This window comes from Perca flavescens, chromosome 5 (assembly GCF_004354835.1).
Source record: "Perca flavescens isolate YP-PL-M2 chromosome 5, PFLA_1.0, whole genome shotgun sequence".
In the NCBI taxonomy this organism is placed as follows: domain Eukaryota; kingdom Metazoa; phylum Chordata; class Actinopteri; order Perciformes; family Percidae; genus Perca; species Perca flavescens.
In genome coordinates this window covers 28610405-28633064 of record NC_041335.1, presented here as the reverse complement: position 1 = coordinate 28633064, position 22660 = coordinate 28610405, and the positions used below count along the sequence as shown (strand labels likewise).

Genomic DNA, 22660 nt, shown 5'->3' with positions numbered 1-22660 from the left:
TCTCAATACACTCTGGTCTTGCTGATGACTACAACATTGCCTACAGTTACCAAAGAACAGTTCAATTTTGCTGATTCGCAGAACGAGGAGGGCAACGACGAGGACTCCGGTGACGAGTTCGAGGAGATGAACCTGTCGCTCCTGTCGGCTCGCAACTTCCCTCGCAAGGCCAGCCAGACCAGCATCTTCCTGCAGGAGTGGGACATCCCGATTGAGCAGCTGGAGATTGGAGAGATGATTGGCAAGGGGCGCTTTGGCAAAGTTTTCCACGGACGCTGGCACGGTGAGGTGGCCATCCGTTTGATCGACATTGAGCGTGACAACGAGGACCAGCTCAAGGCCTTCAAGCGCGAGGTGATGGCCTACCGCAACACTCGCCACGAGAATGTGGTGCTCTTTATGGGGGCCTGCATGAGCCCACCACACCTGGCAATCATCACCAGGTAAGGATAAAGATATGACCGGTTGTGTTGTACAGAAAGCTTGGAAATCAACTCAACAGGTGTTGTAGTTCAAACATCCTGTGTTGTCCATATTTCATTTTACGAGTTTAATGTGTCAGTTCCATTTCACTTGTAATTGCAATGGTGTCCAGCAACAACACACTCAATTCAAGCGTATGCATACTGACTTTTTTGAGTATACTTCTTCAGTTTTCAAGTGTGAACACACTACATACTCAAAGCCTACTTACTGTACTGTATGTAGTAATGAATTGGGACGCAGCTTTAGTTCTGAAGCATTTGCTGCACAGTACACAAAAAAACATGAGATCAAATATCACATAAAGAAGGCAATACAAGCAAATATAACCATACAAATGAGAAGTTGAGTACCATTATGAAAGGCAGTGTATTGTGAGTTTAAGTAAATGTATTAAATTTTAGCACATATGCACAGTATAGAGAGAACACAGGGATATTGAAAAACGTCTCCAAAAGGAAAACATTATGTGGAATCTGTCCAGTGAAAGGGCGCATGCAGGGATTCATTATAATACATATCAATATAGTTTGGGATAATTTGATTTACCTTGATTTACATTGCATCTATATAAATACTGTAGAAGTGTGTGTATAAACAACAATGTAATCTCAAATAATATCAGCATGTTCACAAAATAAATTATTGTAACCACATTTGATAAAATTTGGTAAAACTAAAGAAGAAAAAAAAGTAAAGCAGTGTTTTGGCCTTTGTGTCAGCACAGTAAAAAAAAGTATGCATTTACATATAATTAATGATATTTATGTATAATGTTGAATTAACACTTTTTCAATGTCAAAACTAAGTAAATTTTCATGGATATACTGGTCCTCACATGTTCATTTGTCCCTCACTTGTTTCTTGCGGACATCTGAGTGTCCTGAGAGTTGACATCAGACTTTTGAAATTTGTGGTTGCTTCTGAATTCTGAATTAGGTAGCTGTTAGGACTCATTTTGGATCAGCTACAGATCTGCCCCCACCCCCCGTCTGACAGTCACGGACAGTGACTTTAGAGTGGTTGACAATGAAGCGTGCAGTGCAGGATTAGAACAGGCTCCTAGAACCACCCACACCCACATGGCCTGCTGTATTTGTCTTGACTACAGTGGTTGAAGGGAATTCTCTCACAACTTTAATTATTTCACGGATTAGTGTTTGCATTTTTCGAAGAAAGTATCTTCTCATTTGTAACAAGGGAGACATGGCTGTGTTCTTGTTAAAGACCATAACAAGGAATACTCTCGTTTAATTAATTGGCTAATAATGATGAAAAGGAAATTGTACGGATATTTGCCTCTCTCCCGCTCTCATCTGCACAAGCTGTGAACAAAGAAGGATGTCTCACTTAGAAAAATATATTACCCCTTTATTTCTTCTCTTTTCTTTTTAGTTTGACAGAAAAACTAATTGTTCTGTTGTTAATTCTCTGTTAAGAAAGAGAGGGATTTAACTGCTAGATTTACAGTTAAAAAATAATTCAGGAAACAAATCTTAATGTAAAAATTTGACTCCCATCGCATTCGCTTTGGTCGTAAATATCTTTTTAGATAGCGGATCGACTAATTGATTGAGATGCGTGATTGCAATTAATGCCAGCAGATTACAGTGCAGTGAGTGCAGGGGAGCTGACAGATGAGCTGGCTGCTTCTCAAAAATCCTCGCTGCTGATTGCTGAAAATAATAGCAAATGTCAGTGTAACAGGTGGCTTTGTTATTCAGCAATACTCTGTCTCCTATTACACTTTAAAAAAAAAAAGAAACTAAAACTTGAGTTTCTCATACTCTTGCAGCCTAACATGCAACATGATACACCTGTAATGCGGTTTATTGGTTAATGATGCATAAATATTGATTGTTTCATTTTCCACAAGTGACTGTGGATCGATTTTGCAGAGTATACAGAACACAGGCTCATCTGTGATGTTACTGCTGGGTTTTTATTTATGGATATGGCATAATTACTCACATAGGTGACCTTCAGCGTGTTGAAGTGGCCTCATTAGCTTTTCATCAGCTGATGCCATGAAACGCTTCCTTTGTGTCCTTAGTATGGCTTATAACATACACATCCTGTTTGTCTGAGGTATAGCGGTAATTGTTGTCGCAAGAATGTTGACTGAAGTGACGCTGAACCCATAAGCCACATTTCTGTGTTGTAAAGAGGCAGAGGAAAGAGAGCCACTAAAAATGTAGCTGCTGTCAGGTCAGCGTTATAAATTGAATATGCATTTATCTTCAGGTCCTTTGTTGGTCACCTGCGTGGCACAGTTGGGGTTAAGGGCTTCAGGTGTGAGGCAGGGGGTGGCTGTAGAGCTGTCAATTAATATGCCGTCGTGATGGCAGCCCTCCAGAAATATGACACCACCTCCATGCATTGCGGTGTAACAGCCTCACTCTGGCACCGAGTGGGCCCATGTTTCAGTTCAGAATGATGTAATTTTATCCTCTAATGACATCTCAAACTCACACAGTCTCACACATTTGAACTTCGGGGCAAGCCTGTGTTTTGGTTAAAAGTGTCAAAACCACATTGATCAAAACATTCAAAGATGACTGTTTAGATGAAGTGAGTTCAGCTATGTGCAAACTGAGAAGATAAAGGGAATAAAAGAAGAGATTATTGTCTGCATTGGTGGCAACCAAGAACCCATAAAAGACACAAAGTGGTGAAAAACTGGTCCCAGTCCACACTCCCACCAGTAGAAAATCCATGTGTCATGACATCATTTGTGGCATTCTTGCATTGTTATTCCATGTTCCCGTCATATCATACAGACCTTTAAAACATCAGCCACCTAGTTGTAATTATAAACTGGAGATATGAGGTATTTCTGACGGCAACAATATCTCCCACTTGCTGAAAACTGTCCATTAATTGGTGGCAAATGGTTACAAAGCCACCATTGCCAGCAGTCGAGTTTAAATAAAAAATATTTTACCAACACTAATACAATTGTTTAAGAGGGGTTTCTTATTTGGTTTAATATTTAAACAAATTGCTAAAAATGTAACTTACAAAAAAAATTCTCATTTCAATACTAAGGATACGGTAACTGTCTTGGGATAAAGCGTGGACGTAGTAACAATGGGTATTTTTCTTATTCTGCTGACATGCTGTAAATGCAGCATTAGCACGAAAAAACGCTAGCGACAAAATACCTCACTGAATTTAATTTGTGTACCACCTTTCAACAATAAGGCAATCAAAGTGTAAAGATCAGACATATAGATTTCCCACACATAGAAATAGAAATTTGGAAAGAGAATAAAATGGAAGATAAACAAGCTAAAGTTGAATAATACAGAATCAACAAAAGAACCAAACTGACAGTGTTGTGAATGTTTGTCAAATGTTTTGAAGTTAATAAAATGATTACATAGGACAACACAGTAGCTTGAAATCTTATCCTAGTCTTTGTCCCCTCTCTCAGCTTGTGTAAAGGCAGGACCCTTTATTCCGTGGTGCGGGATGCCAAGGTTGTCCTGGATGTTAACAAGACCAGACAGATCGCACAAGAGATGGTCAAGGTAAAAAGACTCAACACAGATTTCCCAGAAACCTTCTTCAGTGCACATCATATTACAGAAGTCACATCGTTGTCTCTGTCCTCAGGGGATGGGCTACCTCCACGCTAAGGGGATCTTACACAAAGACATGAAGTCCAAGAACGTGTTTTATGACAACGGCAAAATCGTCATCACCGACTTTGGACTCTTCACCATATCTGGGGTTTTGCAGGCTGGCAGGTAATTATACTCAATACACATCCAAGACAGGAGCATTTCTTTCAGCAGGTGCAATATAGTAATTTGCCTTGGTGACAGACTGACATTATTATAACTGTATTGGCACACATGGTGCAGGGACACCAAAACATTGAGTTGACATAAATAGTGGAAGTAAATAGTCTACATATTCACAAAAAGACTCACTAGCACATCACTTTTTGTTTTGTTTAATCCAAGTTGTTTACCTGGCAACATCATTATGACAACAAGACTCCAGGAAGTCAGTGCAATAGTTACAACACATACAAGTCCAGGGTTTGAAATACGGGGGAGATACAGGTGCCCTGAAAGCCTCATTTGAGAAATTTAGTGGAAGCTCTAAAATATCGAAGTTTTTGGTGACATTGTTTTTTTTTCCTGTAGACATTTATATTTTCATGTATGTTAAGGTTCCTGAAATAAATAAATTGTCAACGTGCATGTTTTTTTGCACGTAACAATTTCCAATAATTTGTGTCAAATAAACACAATGCTGTCTTCCTGCTGTGGCCATTACGTGCGGGGGCTTACTCAACACACGTTACGCACTGTACGTTGTCTTTCGAGTGAACCAGGATAAATATTCATTGTATGAAGTGTATTGTAATTATATTTTTACACATGCGCAAGCATTAATGTATGCACGTGCATGTACACAGTTCAATAAACCCTGACAAGTCCCCATCCCCATGTTTTCTCGTTCTGCAGCCGGAGAGAAGACAAACTAAGGATCCCTAACGGTTGGCTGTGTCACCTGGCCCCAGAAATAATCCAGCAGCTCTCTCCGGACACAGAGGAGGACAAGCTTCCCTTCTCCAAACAGTCAGATGTTTTTGCTTTTGGGTAAGTGTCGTCTTCACTGATGTCGTCCTGTTTGTTTGCCAAGACGATGCCGGAGCCTGATGTTGGACAATCCCAGCCCACTGTTGACAGAGAGGGTTTACAAACCTCAAATATTTGTGTGAATTCAATAAATTCTTACTTACTTTTACAGAGCGGCTGTGTCCTAAGACTCCACATCACATTACAAGAAGGCAACCCTCATTAACAGGTTTTCAGATCTCATTATAGATACACTGCTTACTGTACAACGGCATAGACTATGTAATAATCTGTGGTTTTCCAAATGACAATTTTGCTTCTGTTATTGTCAGTCTTTATCCAATGTCTAACCATTTAATGAGAGCAGGATTAGACATTTTAAAACTTAATTACTTAAAAAATATCTGATTTTGACATAGACCCTACTTACTTGATTATGGGGAAGATCTCATATTCTCAGGAACAGTGAAGCCCCCTGACTTATATCATATCCTTTATGAATGGACCCTTGGTTTTGATGGTGCTGAGGGAAGGAAATGCACAACAAGTGGTGCACAAATAAGCATTGGCAGCTGGAAGACAGCAAGATAACGAAGAAGCTGATTGGAGTGAGCACACAGATTTGTTATTGGTTCCCCATATGGGTGCGAGAGAAGGTTTGGAAGCTTAGTTGATCTAAAACCAAGTGAGAGTTACCTTCTTGAATTTTTAACTGATTGCATAATTGCAGTAAGAGAGAAAAATGTGTGAATGTTGAGGAGCCAAGAGACATCAACTAATTGATTAGGCAGGAGGAGTGAATCAAAAAGTAGAGTAGAAAGATTTACAAATGAAGCTGGGATTCTGATGTGCTAAACTTCATATCATGGAAGCTGTTACATTTAGGCTTTCAAACATCTGGTGTGTAGTAGAGTGTTTATCAGATAAAAGTCTTATGTTTGGCAGGCAGTGACAGGAGTTTGTGGGAATTGAGTAGAAGAATGCAAGCTTCATCAACAGCGCATGTAAGAAAAAGAACATTACAATGGCTAGAATCTCCTGAGTGGCAATATAGCAAAAATAGTAAACATCGGCTGCCGAACGCTAAGGAACTGTACATGTACGAAAATGTGTGGCAGGGGGTAACTGTTTTTTTTTGTTTCGTTTTTTACTGAAGAAGGGGTGTAGTCTAAATGTTTTGGGTAAGGGTGGGGTGTGTGTGTGTGTGGGGGGGATTCAATAATATCTTATCATGTGTCACTATCTTACAGCAGCTTCCACCTTTATCATTCTCATAGGCCTTTCAGACCATATGTGGCAACGGCATGGCACAGCTGCATGCTAAAACCCATTATTTCCAATGACTTGTGCCGCCTGTGAGGGACACTCAACCCACGTTGTGTCTGAAAGGCCCATTACAGCACTAGAAAGCAGAACTACAGTAGTACAAAAATGTAAATGTATCATAAAAAGTGACAGTGACAGCTTGTGGTTTCAAAATAGAATATGGCTGGAATATCTGGTAAACAGGACGCATCATTTGTTATGTCATTGTTAAGTTTGCCAACATTTTGGAAAGTGCTTTATCCACTTGCTTTGCGCAATTTGGTGGTTATATGTGGAAATGATTCCATTAACAGTGCACTTTTAGTTATTAATGGCAAAAATGAATTGTACCAAACAGTAGTGTTATATTATTTTGAAATATTGTGGGGAGGCTGTTTCAGTGTTTCTCTTAGTCAAGAGTAGGGCCCAAATGCACTAGTAATATTCGACCAGACGATTGGTAACCTGATGCAAAAACTCAGATATGTAGTTGCCATTTTACGTCAGATATGCTTTTGAGCAAACGTACACCTTAGATTCCATCTGAATTCCTCAGTGACCCCATCTGGATTGGCTTTTGACTTTACTGGCGTACAGTATACTCAATTTGTGGCCACAGAGTGTCTTTTTAATATCAAATGGATCATTGTTAATTCTGATGGCCATAACATTTTTGTGATATAACAGTATTGCAGCCCATTCACAGGAACCACTGAGGCAAGGTTGAGCTTGCAGATACATACTGTACATAACAAGGATCAGTTGAAGTTATGAACCAGATCATTACAGGAATAGTCTGACATATTGAGGAATACAGGGAATATTCTCCTAAAATGTCAAACTATTCTTAACACATAACACACAACCAAAGGAGGTATAGGAATGCATAGGCAGTTGTAATATTCTTGAGTTATCTTTTTGCAAAACTGCCCATTTGTAACAATTCCCAGCTTACCTTGAATACATCTGACCCAGACATCTCACCGACTCCATTAGTTATTACATACAGATTGCTGTGTCACTGTAGTTTCTCAAACCAAGATGTCCTCCCTCTCTTCCTCTAAAGTCCAAAGTCCTAAGTTGATTACAAATCCCCAGGGCTCCTGTTCTTTCTCCACTGCTTTTACTGATTCATTTGTGGGGGTGGACCCTGCTTTCTTGACTCCTAGCACAATTGCATTTTCAGATGGTTCCCCATATGGAGGATTTGTTGCTATATCATTCTAAAGGGAAGACGAGTGCAGCATTGGCGCACAATGTCCAGCTGCTCAGTTAGCTCTGTGTTACCTAGAGGTGACCCCCATGGCTGTTTTACATATTCATCAACAATCAGCCTCCCCCCCCCCCACACTCCTAACAAAGAGCTATTTTCATCCTACTCAAACTTGACATGCAGGAGCTGAATAAAAACAACAGCTTATTTGCACAGCGAGGGTGGTATGCTAATTTTGCATAATTAAAAATGTGCTGTTTCCTTAACTTCTTGATTGAAATTGTTCTTCAAGACTGAAATTCATCCACAAAATGCCAGTTTTTGCATAGATCACGATCCAATTGTGCATATGCATCATCTATCTGTGCATTAATCGGAAAGCTGAAAAAAAGTATTGAGTGTGATAGGTTATAGTTGTTGGGAGTGAAATTTTGTGTGGTAGTCTCAGCATTGGGCGGGATGTGAACCTTCCATAGTTGTGTTTTGAAGCTGTGGTGTTATTCTCTCAACCAGACAGTCCAAAGCACTGACAACCACTTTCTTCCTCTGTCCTCACAGGACCATCTGGTATGAGTTACACGCACGTGAGTGGCCTTACAAGAGTCAGCCAGCAGAGGTGATCATATGGCAGATTGGCAGCGGGATGAAGCCCAACCTCACCCAAACTGGCATGGGGAAGGAGATATCAGTAAGGGCTTGTTTTCGTTTTAATTTGTCGCAATTTATAGGTCGCACTTTTTTTCAAACTTAAAGGGTAACTACTGTTGTTTTCAACCTGGACGCTATTTTCCTATGTTTTTGTGTCTAAATGAGCTAAACCCACCAGACTCCATTTCAAAAAGCAATACTTTTAGCACCAACATATTTTTTACATGTAAATCGGTAAACTATTATTATGGCTGGAAAAGTGGAAAGACGACCCAAAACATATTTTCATATTTTTATTTTGTTTCTGTCGACGTTGAATGAAGTGTATTTTACGATGCTAAAATTACTGTTTATTTACATGAAGTCTGGTGGGTTTAGCGAACAAGATTGGATGGTTTATGTTTAAAAAAATCATACTCTTTAACAGAAAGGTCGACCTCCTTAGAAATCCTTTCCATAATGTTGTCAGACACTTAGAATATTAATCTGAGCCTGTCAATGGCAAAATTAGCACTTTTGTGAAGGTTAATTCTAACTGGAGAATTGCCCCATAACTTACATTGTATCTTGTTCTGCTGCTGCAAACTGCAGCAATTTTGCTTAATACTGGACCAATTTCAAAGATTGTTGTTCCTATCAGTCACTTAGACATAAAAAATAGGAAAATAGGGTCCAGGTTGAAAAAAACAGTAGTTACCCTTTCAGTGCATTGCTGCATTTATTTATTATTGAATCCTAAACTAGAATCCTAGTGTTCCACGCATATGGCTCCAACACATTTTATAAATGTTGATTATTACTTGTATTATTAGCTTTGCATGATAAAGAGAATAAACAATCTGGGGTTAGATTCACTGAAGTGTTTTAAGATGATACCCAGGGACAAAGAAAGCTTTTAGAGGAATGCTCAAAAGTGAAATATCAACTAAAACACTTTTTAAAGAGGTCAATTAGAAACTTTAGAGTTGAGTTGCTACAAATCTAATTAAGACTATCAGCTCCACACAACTCTGTATTTCTCAGTATGGCTTTGTTCAGAAGATCGTGTCGTCCGGCACCTTTCACGCGCAGAAACCTCGAGTGAAGATAATGACCTCTTCTGAAGAGTCCATCATGTTTTTCTAATCCTCCGTGTCCTCCTTGGCTACTAGCAACTGCGCGGAGGAGTGGTGGGGGCTGTGCGTGATCACAGAAGGCTTGTAACTAAGACAGACGTTTTGCACAAAGCGGGGGAGTTTATTAAATGTGGGCAACTGCACCTGTCCACTGGGGGTATTGGCCTTTTGTGGCTTTGCAATGCATAGTGCAACATGGCACAGTATGGGTCCTTGGTTGTCTTCACCTTGCTAAACGCCTCCTCCTTGAAACATCTCCAGTTTCTGTTTGAACAGATTTGGGGATTCACCTGCTAATTCAGCATGCCTAGTCTCTAAGTGGCTGCATAGTTTTGCAGGTGACACTCATCATTTGCTAGCACGCCATTACAAATCACACACTCATGCCCTTGATGGCCAGGTATACTATTATTTGCATGACATTTATTCTTTCAGTAATTATGCAAAATCTAAAAGCCCCTTGTCCATGTATCTTTTCCAGGACATTCTGCTTCTGTGCTGGGCGTACAAGCAGGAAGAGCGGCCTAGCTTCTCCATGCTGGTAGATTTACTGGAAAAGTTGCCAAAACGGAATCGTCGCCTTTCCCACCCAGGGCACTTCTGGAAGTCAGCTGAGTATGTCAAATGAGTTAGGGACACAAAACAGCAAACAATCAGCAACTATTAAAAAAACAACAGCCGCCATAATTCTACATAAATAACCCACCTCCTTAAAGAATGCACTGAATCCAAAAGCCAGCCCAGTGATGAAAACTGCCCACGCTGTGTGTATTTTCATGGAATGTTGGCATGTGTGTGGATAAGTTCAGCTTCTCAAAGCAGTCGGGACTCATATTTTCTTTGGTTTGTTTTAAACCATACTGGATATTTTTCCTTTATCTTTTTTGTCTTTTACTATTGACTTTATCCCTTCATAATATTTGATTTATTTTCTGGATGTATCTTGCTTGTAACTTTTGACTGATCACATCATCCTGAACTTTAAAAAAAAAAAAAAAAAAAAACATGTTTGAGAACAAATGTAGATTTTTCTTTCCCATGTCTTCTTTGTTTTTGTTTTGAATGAATGTAACTGTTGTACATTACACATTGTATATTTCCATATCATTGTCTTGCCATTCCTTATGTCTGTCAACTGTGTAGAGCATTCTGTCAGTGTTACCTCATGGTCTCTCATGTGTGGATGTCTGTACAAGTTTGTCTCCAAAATTAATTTTAACTTAAAAAATGTCCTCTTATTTACACCGTACCATTTGAATGTGAAGAAGCCAGCGTCCCTGTTTGTGTGGGGATGTGTTTGCACAGTTGTTTGATGAGAGAATGTTCTCTGATCAGCCTGTGCTTTGAATATTGTCTGTGAACATAAGCGAGACGTTTGAACAATTACAGCCTTTGGGGAAAAAAAGCCGCTGGTCAGATCAGGACTCCCTCACTTGACGCTGTTCTGTGAAATCGCTGACACTTGAAATGTATCTCGTCAACTGTTGGAGAACTAATTACCCTTCAGAAATGCTATCACTGAGCCCCCCATCCTCCATTTCCCAGAAATAAATGTAAATGATTCTACTTCAAATAGCTAATGATAGATACAGAATATAAAACTGTAGATATAGATACAAATCTAAAGTGTGCTACTGTATAGTCAGTGCAGTAACTTTAAGTTATTTTATTTTAATAGATACATGAACTGAAGTTAGCTTTCTGAGCAGTGTATGAAACTGTTTTTTAAAATAGTTTGGAGACCTACAGTACATGGGTCAAAGACCTATTGGTAATGGGCCTGGGTCTGAGGACCCCAATGATTTGGATCCGCACAAGTAAATGATGTGATTGTTAGACTTGTAAAGGGAGAGCACATGACCTTTAAAAAAGGCAACACAAAAACTCTGAGGAGTTTGTGTTTCACTTATTCAAATTTGTTCGGAGTTGCTTAAAAGCAGTGTTGTAGTCACTTTGAATTTACATTCATCCTGAATAAGGTTACGGACTAAGATTTTTTTTTTAAAGAGGTAATTAGTAATTGTGTCTGAATACATTTTTAAAGTAACCCTCCCAGCCCTGAGCATACTCATAAACTCATAGACATCACATACAAGTAAAAGTACGATTCAAATGTTTGAAGATTTACTCTTCCAAATCAATCTCTTCCAACCATTAGTACATTACTTTAATAAATCATTGAGAAATCAGCTGTATAAAAGTGTGTTCAGACTGAATGCAAAGTGAATTTGCGAGGTAGTTTGAATGCATTCAAAGCCAATTGGAAGGATGGAAGTGAATGCAAACAGAGGCTGGATTCACTCAAGGTGCTGAACAGTGACCGCGGACGCTACAAGCAACAGTTATAGGATAATGCTGAAGGCAAAACTACTACTACTACTACCACTGTCACTTTCACATTTAGCTAAAATGCTAAACTATTGTGGAAGTAGCGCTTGAGAAGTCAGCAAACTGGCTCAGTAATGTCAGTTACACAGCATTATTTATCTAAAGTTTGCTAACATTAGCCACGATAAGCTAAGTCAGACTGTAGCAATAGTGCATTGTATTACTTATGAATTAAACTTTTAATTTGTAAGAGGAAGAATCTGGTATTTAGGTAGTTACATCTCTCTTAAGTCTTTCTTTAAGGTAAAGACGTGTCCACTCAAATGAATAAGTTTACAGTTAATTGTACAAGAGGAAAACGCCAGGGTCTGGATAAGAATAACAGTGTGAAAACACTCACTCTCACACACACTCACACACACACACACACACACACACACACACACACACAAAGCTATAGCTGTATACAAATAAAGCAAGGTGAAAGATAAGCTTTTTGTTTTGTCTGAACACACCTTGAGAACAAAGACTGTTCAGCAGGGGATGACGATATGTTATTTCACATCACATAAAGGCAGTTTTTTTGCTATTCTTTATTATATTGTTTATATCCACTATTCATGGTGCCGGAAGTTGTGCTTAGTGAATCTCCTACGAAGCGCTGTATCTCTATATTTTACACTTTAAACAGAAAATGAATGTCTTTCATTAACCATTGCGATTAAAAAAAAGCATTTTACTTATTAATTTCACAAAACAAACTCTTTCTTTCTTGCCTCTGTATTAACTAGGCTACTTTTGATTACAACACTGCTGAAAAAGTGACTGTGGTGGACAAATTAATCCTAAACTTGCCTTCTTGTTTTTTAAATCTTGAAATATTTTATTTAATGAACCTTAAGAGTGTTTTTTTGAGTTCTTAGATTATAAAGTTAAAATAACAACTAAGTAACTTAAGTCTGGCTGAACTTTCCCTTTAACATATCAGAAAAGACATATCAGGATGCTGAAGACCACCCCAGGCCATTTTTCTACTTCAAACTCTATATCACAATATATTTTAAATGTATGTTTTAGAGATATAGTAAATCGGAGTCATATCATCATGACTTGGAAGCCGTGGCGTCATTCAAGCTGTATACTGCTTTTGATTCTCTCTAGCCACGTGGAATAGATAGAGACAATCCAATCATGTTAAATAGCCATTTTCCACCTAATTATATACACATCTGCCAGTGTTGGAAAATGCATACAAACAAACTGCTGCTGTTTTTTGGAGTCTGTCTTTCTATTCTGGAATTGCTGGGATTCAAATATTGTAAGTGGATCATTTATATTTGTACTGTTTACAACTTTCAAGTGCATGAGATGGACTATTGAAGATTGATTCTTGTTATGAAAAAAAAAAAAATCCTTCTACACTACATATAAAAAAGTTATGTGAGCATTTTTCTGATTAACTGTTGTCCATTGAGCAGTTTGATCTCAATACATAATGAAGTTTTACGTCAGGCTTTGCAGAACTTTTCAACAGCTTTGTTTGAGAGAACGATTGTTTCAGAATATTTATAGATTATATAAATGATTAGACTAGCATTGAAAGAAAAAAAGAGTTGCGACCTGTGCACATGATAGAGTTGACAACAACCTGACTGGACAACAATCAAAGATCTAACATTAGTGCCAAGTGTACATAACAGATTGTAGACTATGTTTTATCGTCACTTGCCGTAATATCAGTATTCCTTGTGAATTTTTGGACTTCTTTCTTTTGAATGTACAAATTGTGTTGTGTTTTTTTTTGTTTCTGTTTTCTGTTCATTTACATTTCTTTTCCTCCATTTTCCTTCTAATTGCATACGCATTGATGCTGTGTTGTTTCTTTTCCTTGATTCCGTCCTTGTATAGTAGATGATAGTCCAAAAAGCTTGTATTTAATGATGCCTTATGGTCCATGGCTTAGTGATGAGTAGATTTTGATCACAAGCTCTTTTATTTGCACTCATCCTTTACAAAGTGTATGACAATAAAAAGATCTTTTCATTTTGGATGTTTTCTGTTTCTTTTATGTCATCTTAGTCAACCCTTATCCATATTTTACTTTAGTTGACATTTTTACCACGTCTTTAAGGAGCATTTGTTGTACTGAGTCAGTGCTTACTACCTAATTAGCTGTTCCAAGTATGATGTGCTCTGTTTGGAATTTCTTTAAACTTTTGATGCTGTGTGTACTCAAGTTCTAAATACTTAAAGTAATCCTCCATACAAAGTCTATTTGAGTATGAAACACCCTCCAGACACCTCCAGACTTTAAAACAGGCTATTAAAAGGCTAGAGAAAAGTAAATGAATATCAATTAACATGTTTTCCATGCTTTCAATGGCCGGATACAATATGCATAACATAAAATATCCATAAAAAATTTGTTTAAAGTACAATATGTAATTTTCTGCCGCTAGGGGTCTCCATAAGGATTTCCAATTACATTGTTGGAAACATTTGGGATAATGTAACTACACATCTAAATAAAATATATAGCATAGATATAGTCATTTTTAGACATTTTAATTCAGAAATGTTACATATTATAGCTTTAAAAGGAATAGTTTTAAATTTTTGGAAAGGTTGTTATTTACTATCTTAAGAGTTTTACCACAATCTGTAATTTTTACACTTTGCTTTTTGTACAAATAAAAAAAAAAAACTAAAAAACAAGATATAACGTGTTTATTAGTGAACTTCAGAGGTGCTGGTAGGCACATTTTGTTGCCTTTAGACAGACCAGGATAGCTGTTTCTCCCTGTCTGTATGCTAAGCTAAGGTAATTGGTTGCTGGCTATAGACTCAAATTTACCAGAGTGACATCAACCTTAGCAAAAAAGCAAGCAAGAATATTTCCCAAAATGTTGAAGCTTTTTTTTAAACTATTGTAGCAACAAAATCCTCACCACTTCTGTTAGTCCATAGACTTAGTACATTCTGAGCACTCTTAAGCACTGGCTAAAAATACTGCTTCCACTTTGAGTGAACATATGACACAGCAAGCAGCCACTCTGCAGTTCTCTTTGAATGAAGAAAAGTGATTTAACAGTGACCTAAAAAGACCAATTTAATTTTGTACTAGCTGAGAAATATTTATTGCTGTCCTCACCATGAAAAAACTAAGCATGCCCTGTAGTAAATAGTGTCCTCCAGGAAACAGACAATCAAAGAGAAAATTGGTTTAATTGATTTTCCCCTCACCAAAACTTTGTGATGAGACCAAACCAACCCTCAACAAGCTCCACTAAATCCAACTCTTATGTTAAGGTCGAGGTTGAAGTTAACTGGTTTATTTATTTCTACTCTTCCTTTGAGTGTACCTGTTTCCATGACATCCATGAACTGAGCTTAGCGGGTTTATCATTCAGACGAGGTTCAATCTGCAGGCATCAACATTACAAAGACATCCATAAGTTTATCTTACTGAAAGCAGGAAAAATACAAGTACAATTCCCCTGAAACCACATTATCTATCTAAGTAGTGCACAGTATAAACTTATTTACCATTGTTAGAGATAAACAGTCTGCACTGACAGAGCTTGTTGCCTCTGACACAACCCTCCACCCTTTGGCTTCTTCTGATGCTCGCAACTGATTCCTTTTTTTTAACAAATAAATAATAACAATACATAATTTAAAAATAGTCTAATATTTAAAGAATTATGTATTTAATCAGAACGAAATGAACAGATATGTCTGGTAGAAGCTTATATCATCTGAATGCTACATTTTCTTATAATACTACTTTGCCATTAGCTTCTTTAAGTGGGAAGCTTTTGGAACTTTGGAGCTGCCCTCCATGAGGGTGATCAATAAAAAAAAAAAAAAAGTACACCTCGGAAAAGTGCTAAATGAGGACCTCATTTACAGCACACAATAACATGGGATCTGTGTCTAGATATCCTATCTGGATAATGAACATTGCATATTATGCAAGGTGTAAACGCATGCAGAAAGAAATGTCAGCTGACTCCTTTCCTCTGCTAGCTTAAACAAGCCTGGCAAAAGCTAAATGTACGTACAGCAGTAGTAGTAGCTAGCAAGTCTTACATCGCAAAAAGTGATTTTGTGATCATGTCACAATATGAAATTAGTTTGGCATGCTAGCAGACTTTCCAGGTGACGGAAAACAAAGCCATTGACATTTGTAATTCACTATTTGCAAGGAAGGACTAAGCTACTGCTACTTGTGGCTTTAGCTGGGCTTGCTTAAAGGTACACTGTGTTGGAATTTCTCCCATCTAGCGGTGAAATTGTATTTTGCATTCAAACGAATAGTGCTCTCTAGCGCCTCACTTTTTCAAATGCGTGTTGCAACTACAGTAGCCATTATGTACCAAGAAGCTACGACAACATGGCTTCCAATTCCGCTTCAAAACCACTTTTTTGGCGATGAGGATTCCTTCTCCTGTGGCTCGGCATAAGTATGATCCTTCATTATGAAAAGTGCAGTGCAGGCTTTCAAATTTGCCGGGGCAGTGACAAGCGCCTCTCACTGATCTCCTTCTCTGTTTCAGCTGTTTTCAGTCACGTGATGCTGGCTCTGAACGAAAACGCATTGTGGATTAGCTAGACAGGTAGGCTAGTGCTCTATGTCCCTCTCAGCAATTACAGTTTTTCAAAATGGCGGACAGGAAGCCTGCTTGGACTTGCCCGTCCAATGTAAATACAGATAAGAAATTCTTCGCTTACGAGGATAAGTCAGATCATTGGCAGAGGTAATTTTACACCAAAGAGGACATATTTATAAATGAAGACATTGATTTAAGCTAATAAAATACTTAAAACACTACACAGTGTACCTTTAAGATACGTTCATAATTTTTCAAGTCTGTTTTAAAACAATACTCAGGTGCCCATATGGACATTGTAACAGGTTATTCTTTCTGTAATCAATTCATTCTAAATGTAAGTAACATCAGTGAAGCTGTTCAAACAGTACAAATCCCAAGATCTGATGTGTTTCTGTCTTTCATTTGTCTCCACTCCACTGTGATCGAGCTGGTAAACTGACGACAGTGTGTGCACGCTTGTGTGTGTGTGTTTGTGTGGCATACGGTGTCAAACCTGTGAGTCACTGAATGAAGAGAGAATGTGAGTTAGTGAGGGCATGGAGCAGGGAAATGAAAAGATAAATAAATAGATGGATAGATAAGAGTTCTACCCGTCTGCTCAGCCAGTCCTCCTCCTTCTTCTTCTCTACCTCCACCTCTGAAGTCCAGCCTTGGCCACTGAAGCGTAAAAAATCCACATCACCCAATCTCATGGAGGCTGAAGCCTATTGAAGCGTGAATGTTTGGTTTCTGTTGAGTTTCTTAAAAGTGTTAAAACCTGATAAGGTTCAGTGCATTTCTTGTTACAGTACGCACAGACTCAAGGAACAAAAATAAAAACAATTGGAATTCGAGAGACAATTAAAACTTGATATTAAGTTTACAAGCTCAGTTTATAATGGGTAATACAATTAATTTGAGCCATGATATAATGATAAATCAAATATAATACATTACAAATTAAAATTAGATGTTGACATGTTCCTAAAAAATATAATCATGAGTGTAACTCTACTGCTAGCTATGCTATTTAATTTTTAATTTTTATGGATTTAAAATAAGTGACTATGGATGTTTTTTTCCTGAGAAGTGCATACCATGTTTTAAGATCTATAAAATCATTCAAGTGAAAGTTGCTTAATTGGTGCATAAGCTAAAAAGTTTTTGTTTTATCTGGTTGCTTATCTCATAGACTCTACATTGAGATGACATGCAAATATGTTATTTTGTAATACAAAGAGTAATAAGCGGCATTGGGGAGAACTTTAAAGCAAATTAATAAAGAAGATCTTGATCAAGGGTAACATAGCCTACGTTACAAGCATTGCTTGGTTTAATATACATTTTCTGTAGCAGTACTGTGTTTGGCAGCATGAATGACTGTCCTATTGACTCCCCTAATACTGTACATCCATCGGTGTGACTCCCCCGTTTTCTCTCTCTTGCTCTTACTAAGCTATGGTTGTTGTTATCTCCACCTACATGTACTATAACGTCTCACAACTAAGAACAAGAAGAATTTTAATGAGCTATTTCAGGCAATGTAGGAGATCACTAACTGGTGTAGAGGCAACAAGGCACGTTGTTAAAAAGACACATTAAAAATAACTCCTAGTTGGCACCAAACATAATGAAGACATGCAAATTTCAGGGGAGTTTCTCCTTCCTCCCAGACCTTTATTAGATTAATGAGGCTAATCAGATCAAGTCAGTGTTCACCTTCATAAACATGATGCAGGTCTACAAAAGCACACGCAGTATATGTCTTCGAAGTAAGCCAATTTAGAGCAGCAGATTAGCTCTGCCACATAGCCTCTGAAGACTGTGGGGTTCTCTTTATTCATTTAAAGACACCCACGTGGCTTATTATGCTAGAGATGTATTTCATTAGACCAGGGGTTTGGAAGACAGACAGAAGTGAGAGATAGAGAGTGAGAGAGAGAGAGAAAGAGAGAGAGAGAGAGAGCAAATAATGTGTGCCATTAAAGTTAAACCAAAGGTTTAACTTTGAGCCCAAAGCCGTGCCAGCAAGGAAACGCTTGTTAAGCATTGAGGTTAAGAAACATGTTGGCAACACCTGTATGTACATCGCAATAAATCCCACGCAGCTGTTGGCCTGATTCAGTGAGCAAATAAATGTAACACTAATGCCAGAAATACTCTTCAATCAAATCAGGTGGAAATGTCTTACTGACGGAATAATTACAACCAGCGAGGCAGCCTGTCTGACATATTAAGGGAAGAAGTTTTTGGTGGTCAAACTGTGGTGATTTCACATCATGCTCAAGAGCCTGAGAGTGGTTGACTGTCTGACTACCACTTGGCAAACCCACACTGGTTTGAACTATACATCCCAAAAATAAATCTTACATAATGCAAGAGGATGGAGGATGTGACCCTGTCTTCCCCTCCAGCAGGCCCTGTGCTGGCCCATCTGGTAGAGAATGTGCAACGACAGTGCCACTCACTCTCACTAAGATCCATTGTGGTTTTACTGGATGCAAAGAATCTGGTCTGCACAGTATTTAACGCTAGATACTATATTTTAAAACGAGTCTAGATCTTGAATTTTCAATTCTTTAGAAATTTAATGCTAAAGTATGCCCTATTTTCCTTTTGGGTTTTTTGGTGATGCGTGAACATCATTAGCGGAATTAGTGCTGCAGGCCTGATATGTTCTGATATGGCTATGTTCAGACAACAGGCAAATACAATTTCATTTTAAAGTAAAGGTCCACATGTGTAAAAAACATTCTTGGTTTTAGTTAATTAAGAGTTTAAAAGAACACTTTGAGAAATGTGCTTAATTGCTTCCTTTCTGAGAATTTGATGAGAAGATGATCAGATGATTACCTCAGCTTAGCAGAGACTGGAAACAGCTAGTCTGGCTCTGTTCAAAGAGAACAAATTTGCCTTTCGCCACCTCTAGAACTCACTAATTCACAAGTTCAAATCATGTACTACAAAGTTGCCAGGCAACAAGACTCCAGGAAGTTAATGCGCTTGGCAGCTTTGACTGCCAGTGATGGCAATAGAAGCAAACAACCTCCAAATATCATCACATTTGATTCAAACGTTGCTAAATTGTGATTGTCCACAGTACTACTTGACATCATGTTTTACCAACTGAGCCCCACCTACTTCGAACTAGTGAAAAACAAAACAAAAACACAGAAAATAACCCAAATTGTTCTAACTATGATAGAAAAGGAGCATTGAGAATTCCATTTCTCATAGAGTTAAGCTGATTTAGAAAATATTGTTTTCAGGGCCTTTAAAGGCGTTCATATGGTTTGACGGTAGTCTGTAACAATGAAATGCGGCAACAAGTTAGAAAAACACTATACGTGGTTTGTAATTCATCATGGCAGTTTCACAACATTTTTTTCTCACAGTACAGAACATTAAAATTAAAAACAACAACAACAAAAAAACACCTAAAACATTTTATCAGGATGTGTTGTTGGCTGTCCGTCTGAACATAGCCTGTTAACAGTGTGGTTTCCTGCAGGGCTGTGTGTTAAATTGGCTTCCAATTTAATGTTGTTTCTGTTTTCCTTCCCTCCCCCTCCTGCTCCAGGCTGTAACGGAGTCATCGATGGGACTGTGTCTTTGCGTGAAGCTCAACCTCAGCTCTGCTCACATCTGTTCCACCGCCCGCCCGCCTGCCCCACCACCCACCTACCCTCTCTTGCCCCACCCTGCTTCCAAAACCCCCACCTTTCCTGCTCTTCCTTCTTGCTCCAGCTCTGACACATACATGTTTTTCCTAATGCCTGATTGGACCCTTTAGCGGTCAGTATTGGCCCACTTTGCCAGAGTGGGTGACAAACACGCCGCAGACTTTCAAACAGAGAGGCCTTTCTCCGCTCTATGCCTGAAGCCCTTTCCCAAAACGACACCCTTGTCTTTCTGTTGAGGAATTTCAATATGCATACATGTACCATTCATGCCATGCTGCAACTCATCTTAAGCTGCTGTGTTTTTTAATACCATGATTGTGCAACACATCATTCTTCGCTTTTTTAGGTAGCCCCTGAGAGGCTTTTTCACAACAGCTACAAAACTGTTAATTACAACATCCGGAGTGTGCAAATTATGCAAAGGAGTCATTTAGTTGAATGTTGGAAACAGTCATTTTGGCTGCCATGCTTTGAAGACCTTATATCTCCACAATGTCGACATATGTTTGAAGTTCTTCCACAAATCATTTGGAAAATTGACATGATCCATAATCTAACATTTGTAGGGGGTTATTGGTATAGGAAAATTTCTTTCAACCCTAAAAAAAGATTTTTTTAAAGTTGATGCGAAAACTGAAAAGTCACCAAATGTGGAGGTTCATAGTTTGCATTTAAAAGCGAAGCAAGGCAACTGATTCAAAATGTGTATTTCTGTGATACCTGCACCACTGCATTTTGTTTTTTTCAAACCAAGTTCTTTCTTTCTTTCTTTCTTTCCACATGTAACACCGTCTTCTAGAAATTACGATAATATACTAATAATTTTCAGCAGCAGTTTAATTAAGTACGTTAGGAGGCATACAGAGCATAATGAAGAAACTATTTTATGAACGTATCTGCCACCCTTGTAACTCAGCATCTGCTTGTATCCACCTAACATTACAGTTACACATTTATACAGTTATGGTTGAGGTTAGAAAAAAGACTGTGGTCTTGGTTAGGTATTGAGAAACTCAAAAGTGACTTGAAACACAGGACTGAAAACACAATCTTTGCCTAACCTTAAACCAAAGTGCTTTTATTGCCTAAACCTTGCCACAAGCAGGACTCAAGACCCCGGGCTCCGCCATCACACTGCACTCTGTATGCCAACGATCAAGCCCGACCCACCTACCTATGACTTCTGCGCGTTACAAAGAGGTTGCGCTTTATTTGCTCGAAATGACATTGCCTTTGAACACAATCCAGACAAGGCAGCGATTATGTTTCATACCACAGCGTAATTGGGATAACAAATTAGTAGTAGGCCTATATAAATGTAATTTCTAGACGGCAGGGTTGACGTGACATACACTTTGAACGTTGTGCAGTTGTGTGAATGCTACACATCATGCAGTCAGATCTGCAACAGGCTTCTACTGGTGGACACTAAGCAGCTGTGTCTTTGCAGTTGATTTTCCCAGCTGATGCCAGGATTTTAAAAAGGTTTTTTTTTCACAGAATGCACACAGCTACTATTCTTTAAATTATCTGCTTCCACAATTGATACAAGAAAAGCTATTGTTTGCTTTTTCTTTCAAAGAGAAACTTGTTTAACTGAAACAAAGCTGTTTGTCTCACATCTATCAAGCTTCGCAACTGCTGAATTCATCATTGTAAGAGAAAAGAGGGGTATCAGATGGTGCATCTGGTGGAGGGAATCAAACATCCCAGTGATATTATCTCAGTTACTGTAAATTGATTCAATTACATGGTCTGGAACTTAGAAATCGGCACACACATTTATCTGGACTGGGAAATGAATCTCTTCCCTGTTAGTGTGGAATAATTAAATGAATTCCCAAAACACTGTACCCACCAGACGAATGTTAAATTATCTCCACTGATATCTGCATCCAGTGGAATGAATATTACTTTTTTTCTTTTTCTCTGAGGAATTTGTTTTTAAAAATTTTAAATCTCTGAGTGTCAAGGGATTTCTTTGTGAATTACAGTGTGTTTCTGTTTGAGCAAATTACACGGGCACTAAAATACAGATAATTGAACAGAATATGTATGTATTTGTGAGAGACAGTGACCTAAAAGATTAATCAAACTTTTCCCCCACACATGTAAGTGTCTAATGACCTCAAGGCTATGCAAGATACAAAGATACAGTTCAATATTTTCAAACAATACATCTTTTACTAAAGTGCCAATTTAATAGACGTAACGTCTGTACTTATTCTTGACGGTTTTATATTTAACATTTTTCTAGTGGTAATCAAAAGCAAATCCAAGTCCTTTTTTGTCTCTCATCTGCAACTTTTACAGAAATTCAAGACATGTTTTTGATTCGTTTAGTGAGCACATCTTCCAGTAAGGTGTGATTCTGATATGATAATCAAGATGAAGTATTACATAACCTCCCTGCACAGTCTTTGGCTAAAGTACTTGAGGTTTGAGAGACTTGTAGACTTACAGTAAACAGTCTACTACAGAGGCAACCATAAAATTACTCATTGGCGATTCAAGGTTGTTCTGTAGCACTCAATGAACAGCCACAGTCACCACCTCAGTACTGTATGATATTTTACATCTTTGCTGTACCACTTGCAAATAATTCATTATAAACATGCCAATACTTGAAGAAAGTTAATTAGAAAAGCTCTGGTTTGTCATTGCCCTTCGTCCATTTGTTAGAATGGTTACTCTT

At 38.2% G+C, this 22660-nt stretch overlaps 1 protein-coding gene across 1 annotated transcript in view; it reads left to right on the top strand.

Moving 5' to 3' along the window:
* ksr2 (kinase suppressor of ras 2) overlaps positions 1–10255 on the top strand; it is a 97441-nt gene extending 87186 nt beyond the window's left edge. The window contains exons 15-20 of the mRNA XM_028578477.1: positions 82–443; positions 3920–4016; positions 4102–4235; positions 4965–5099; positions 8155–8284; positions 9841–10255. Coding sequence (XP_028434278.1) covers positions 82–443; positions 3920–4016; positions 4102–4235; positions 4965–5099; positions 8155–8284; positions 9841–9987 — 1005 coding nt within the window. The 3' untranslated portion in view covers positions 9988–10255. The remainder of the gene's footprint in view (positions 1–81; positions 444–3919; positions 4017–4101; positions 4236–4964; positions 5100–8154; positions 8285–9840) is intronic.
* Positions 10256–22660: the final 12405 nt, after the last annotated feature.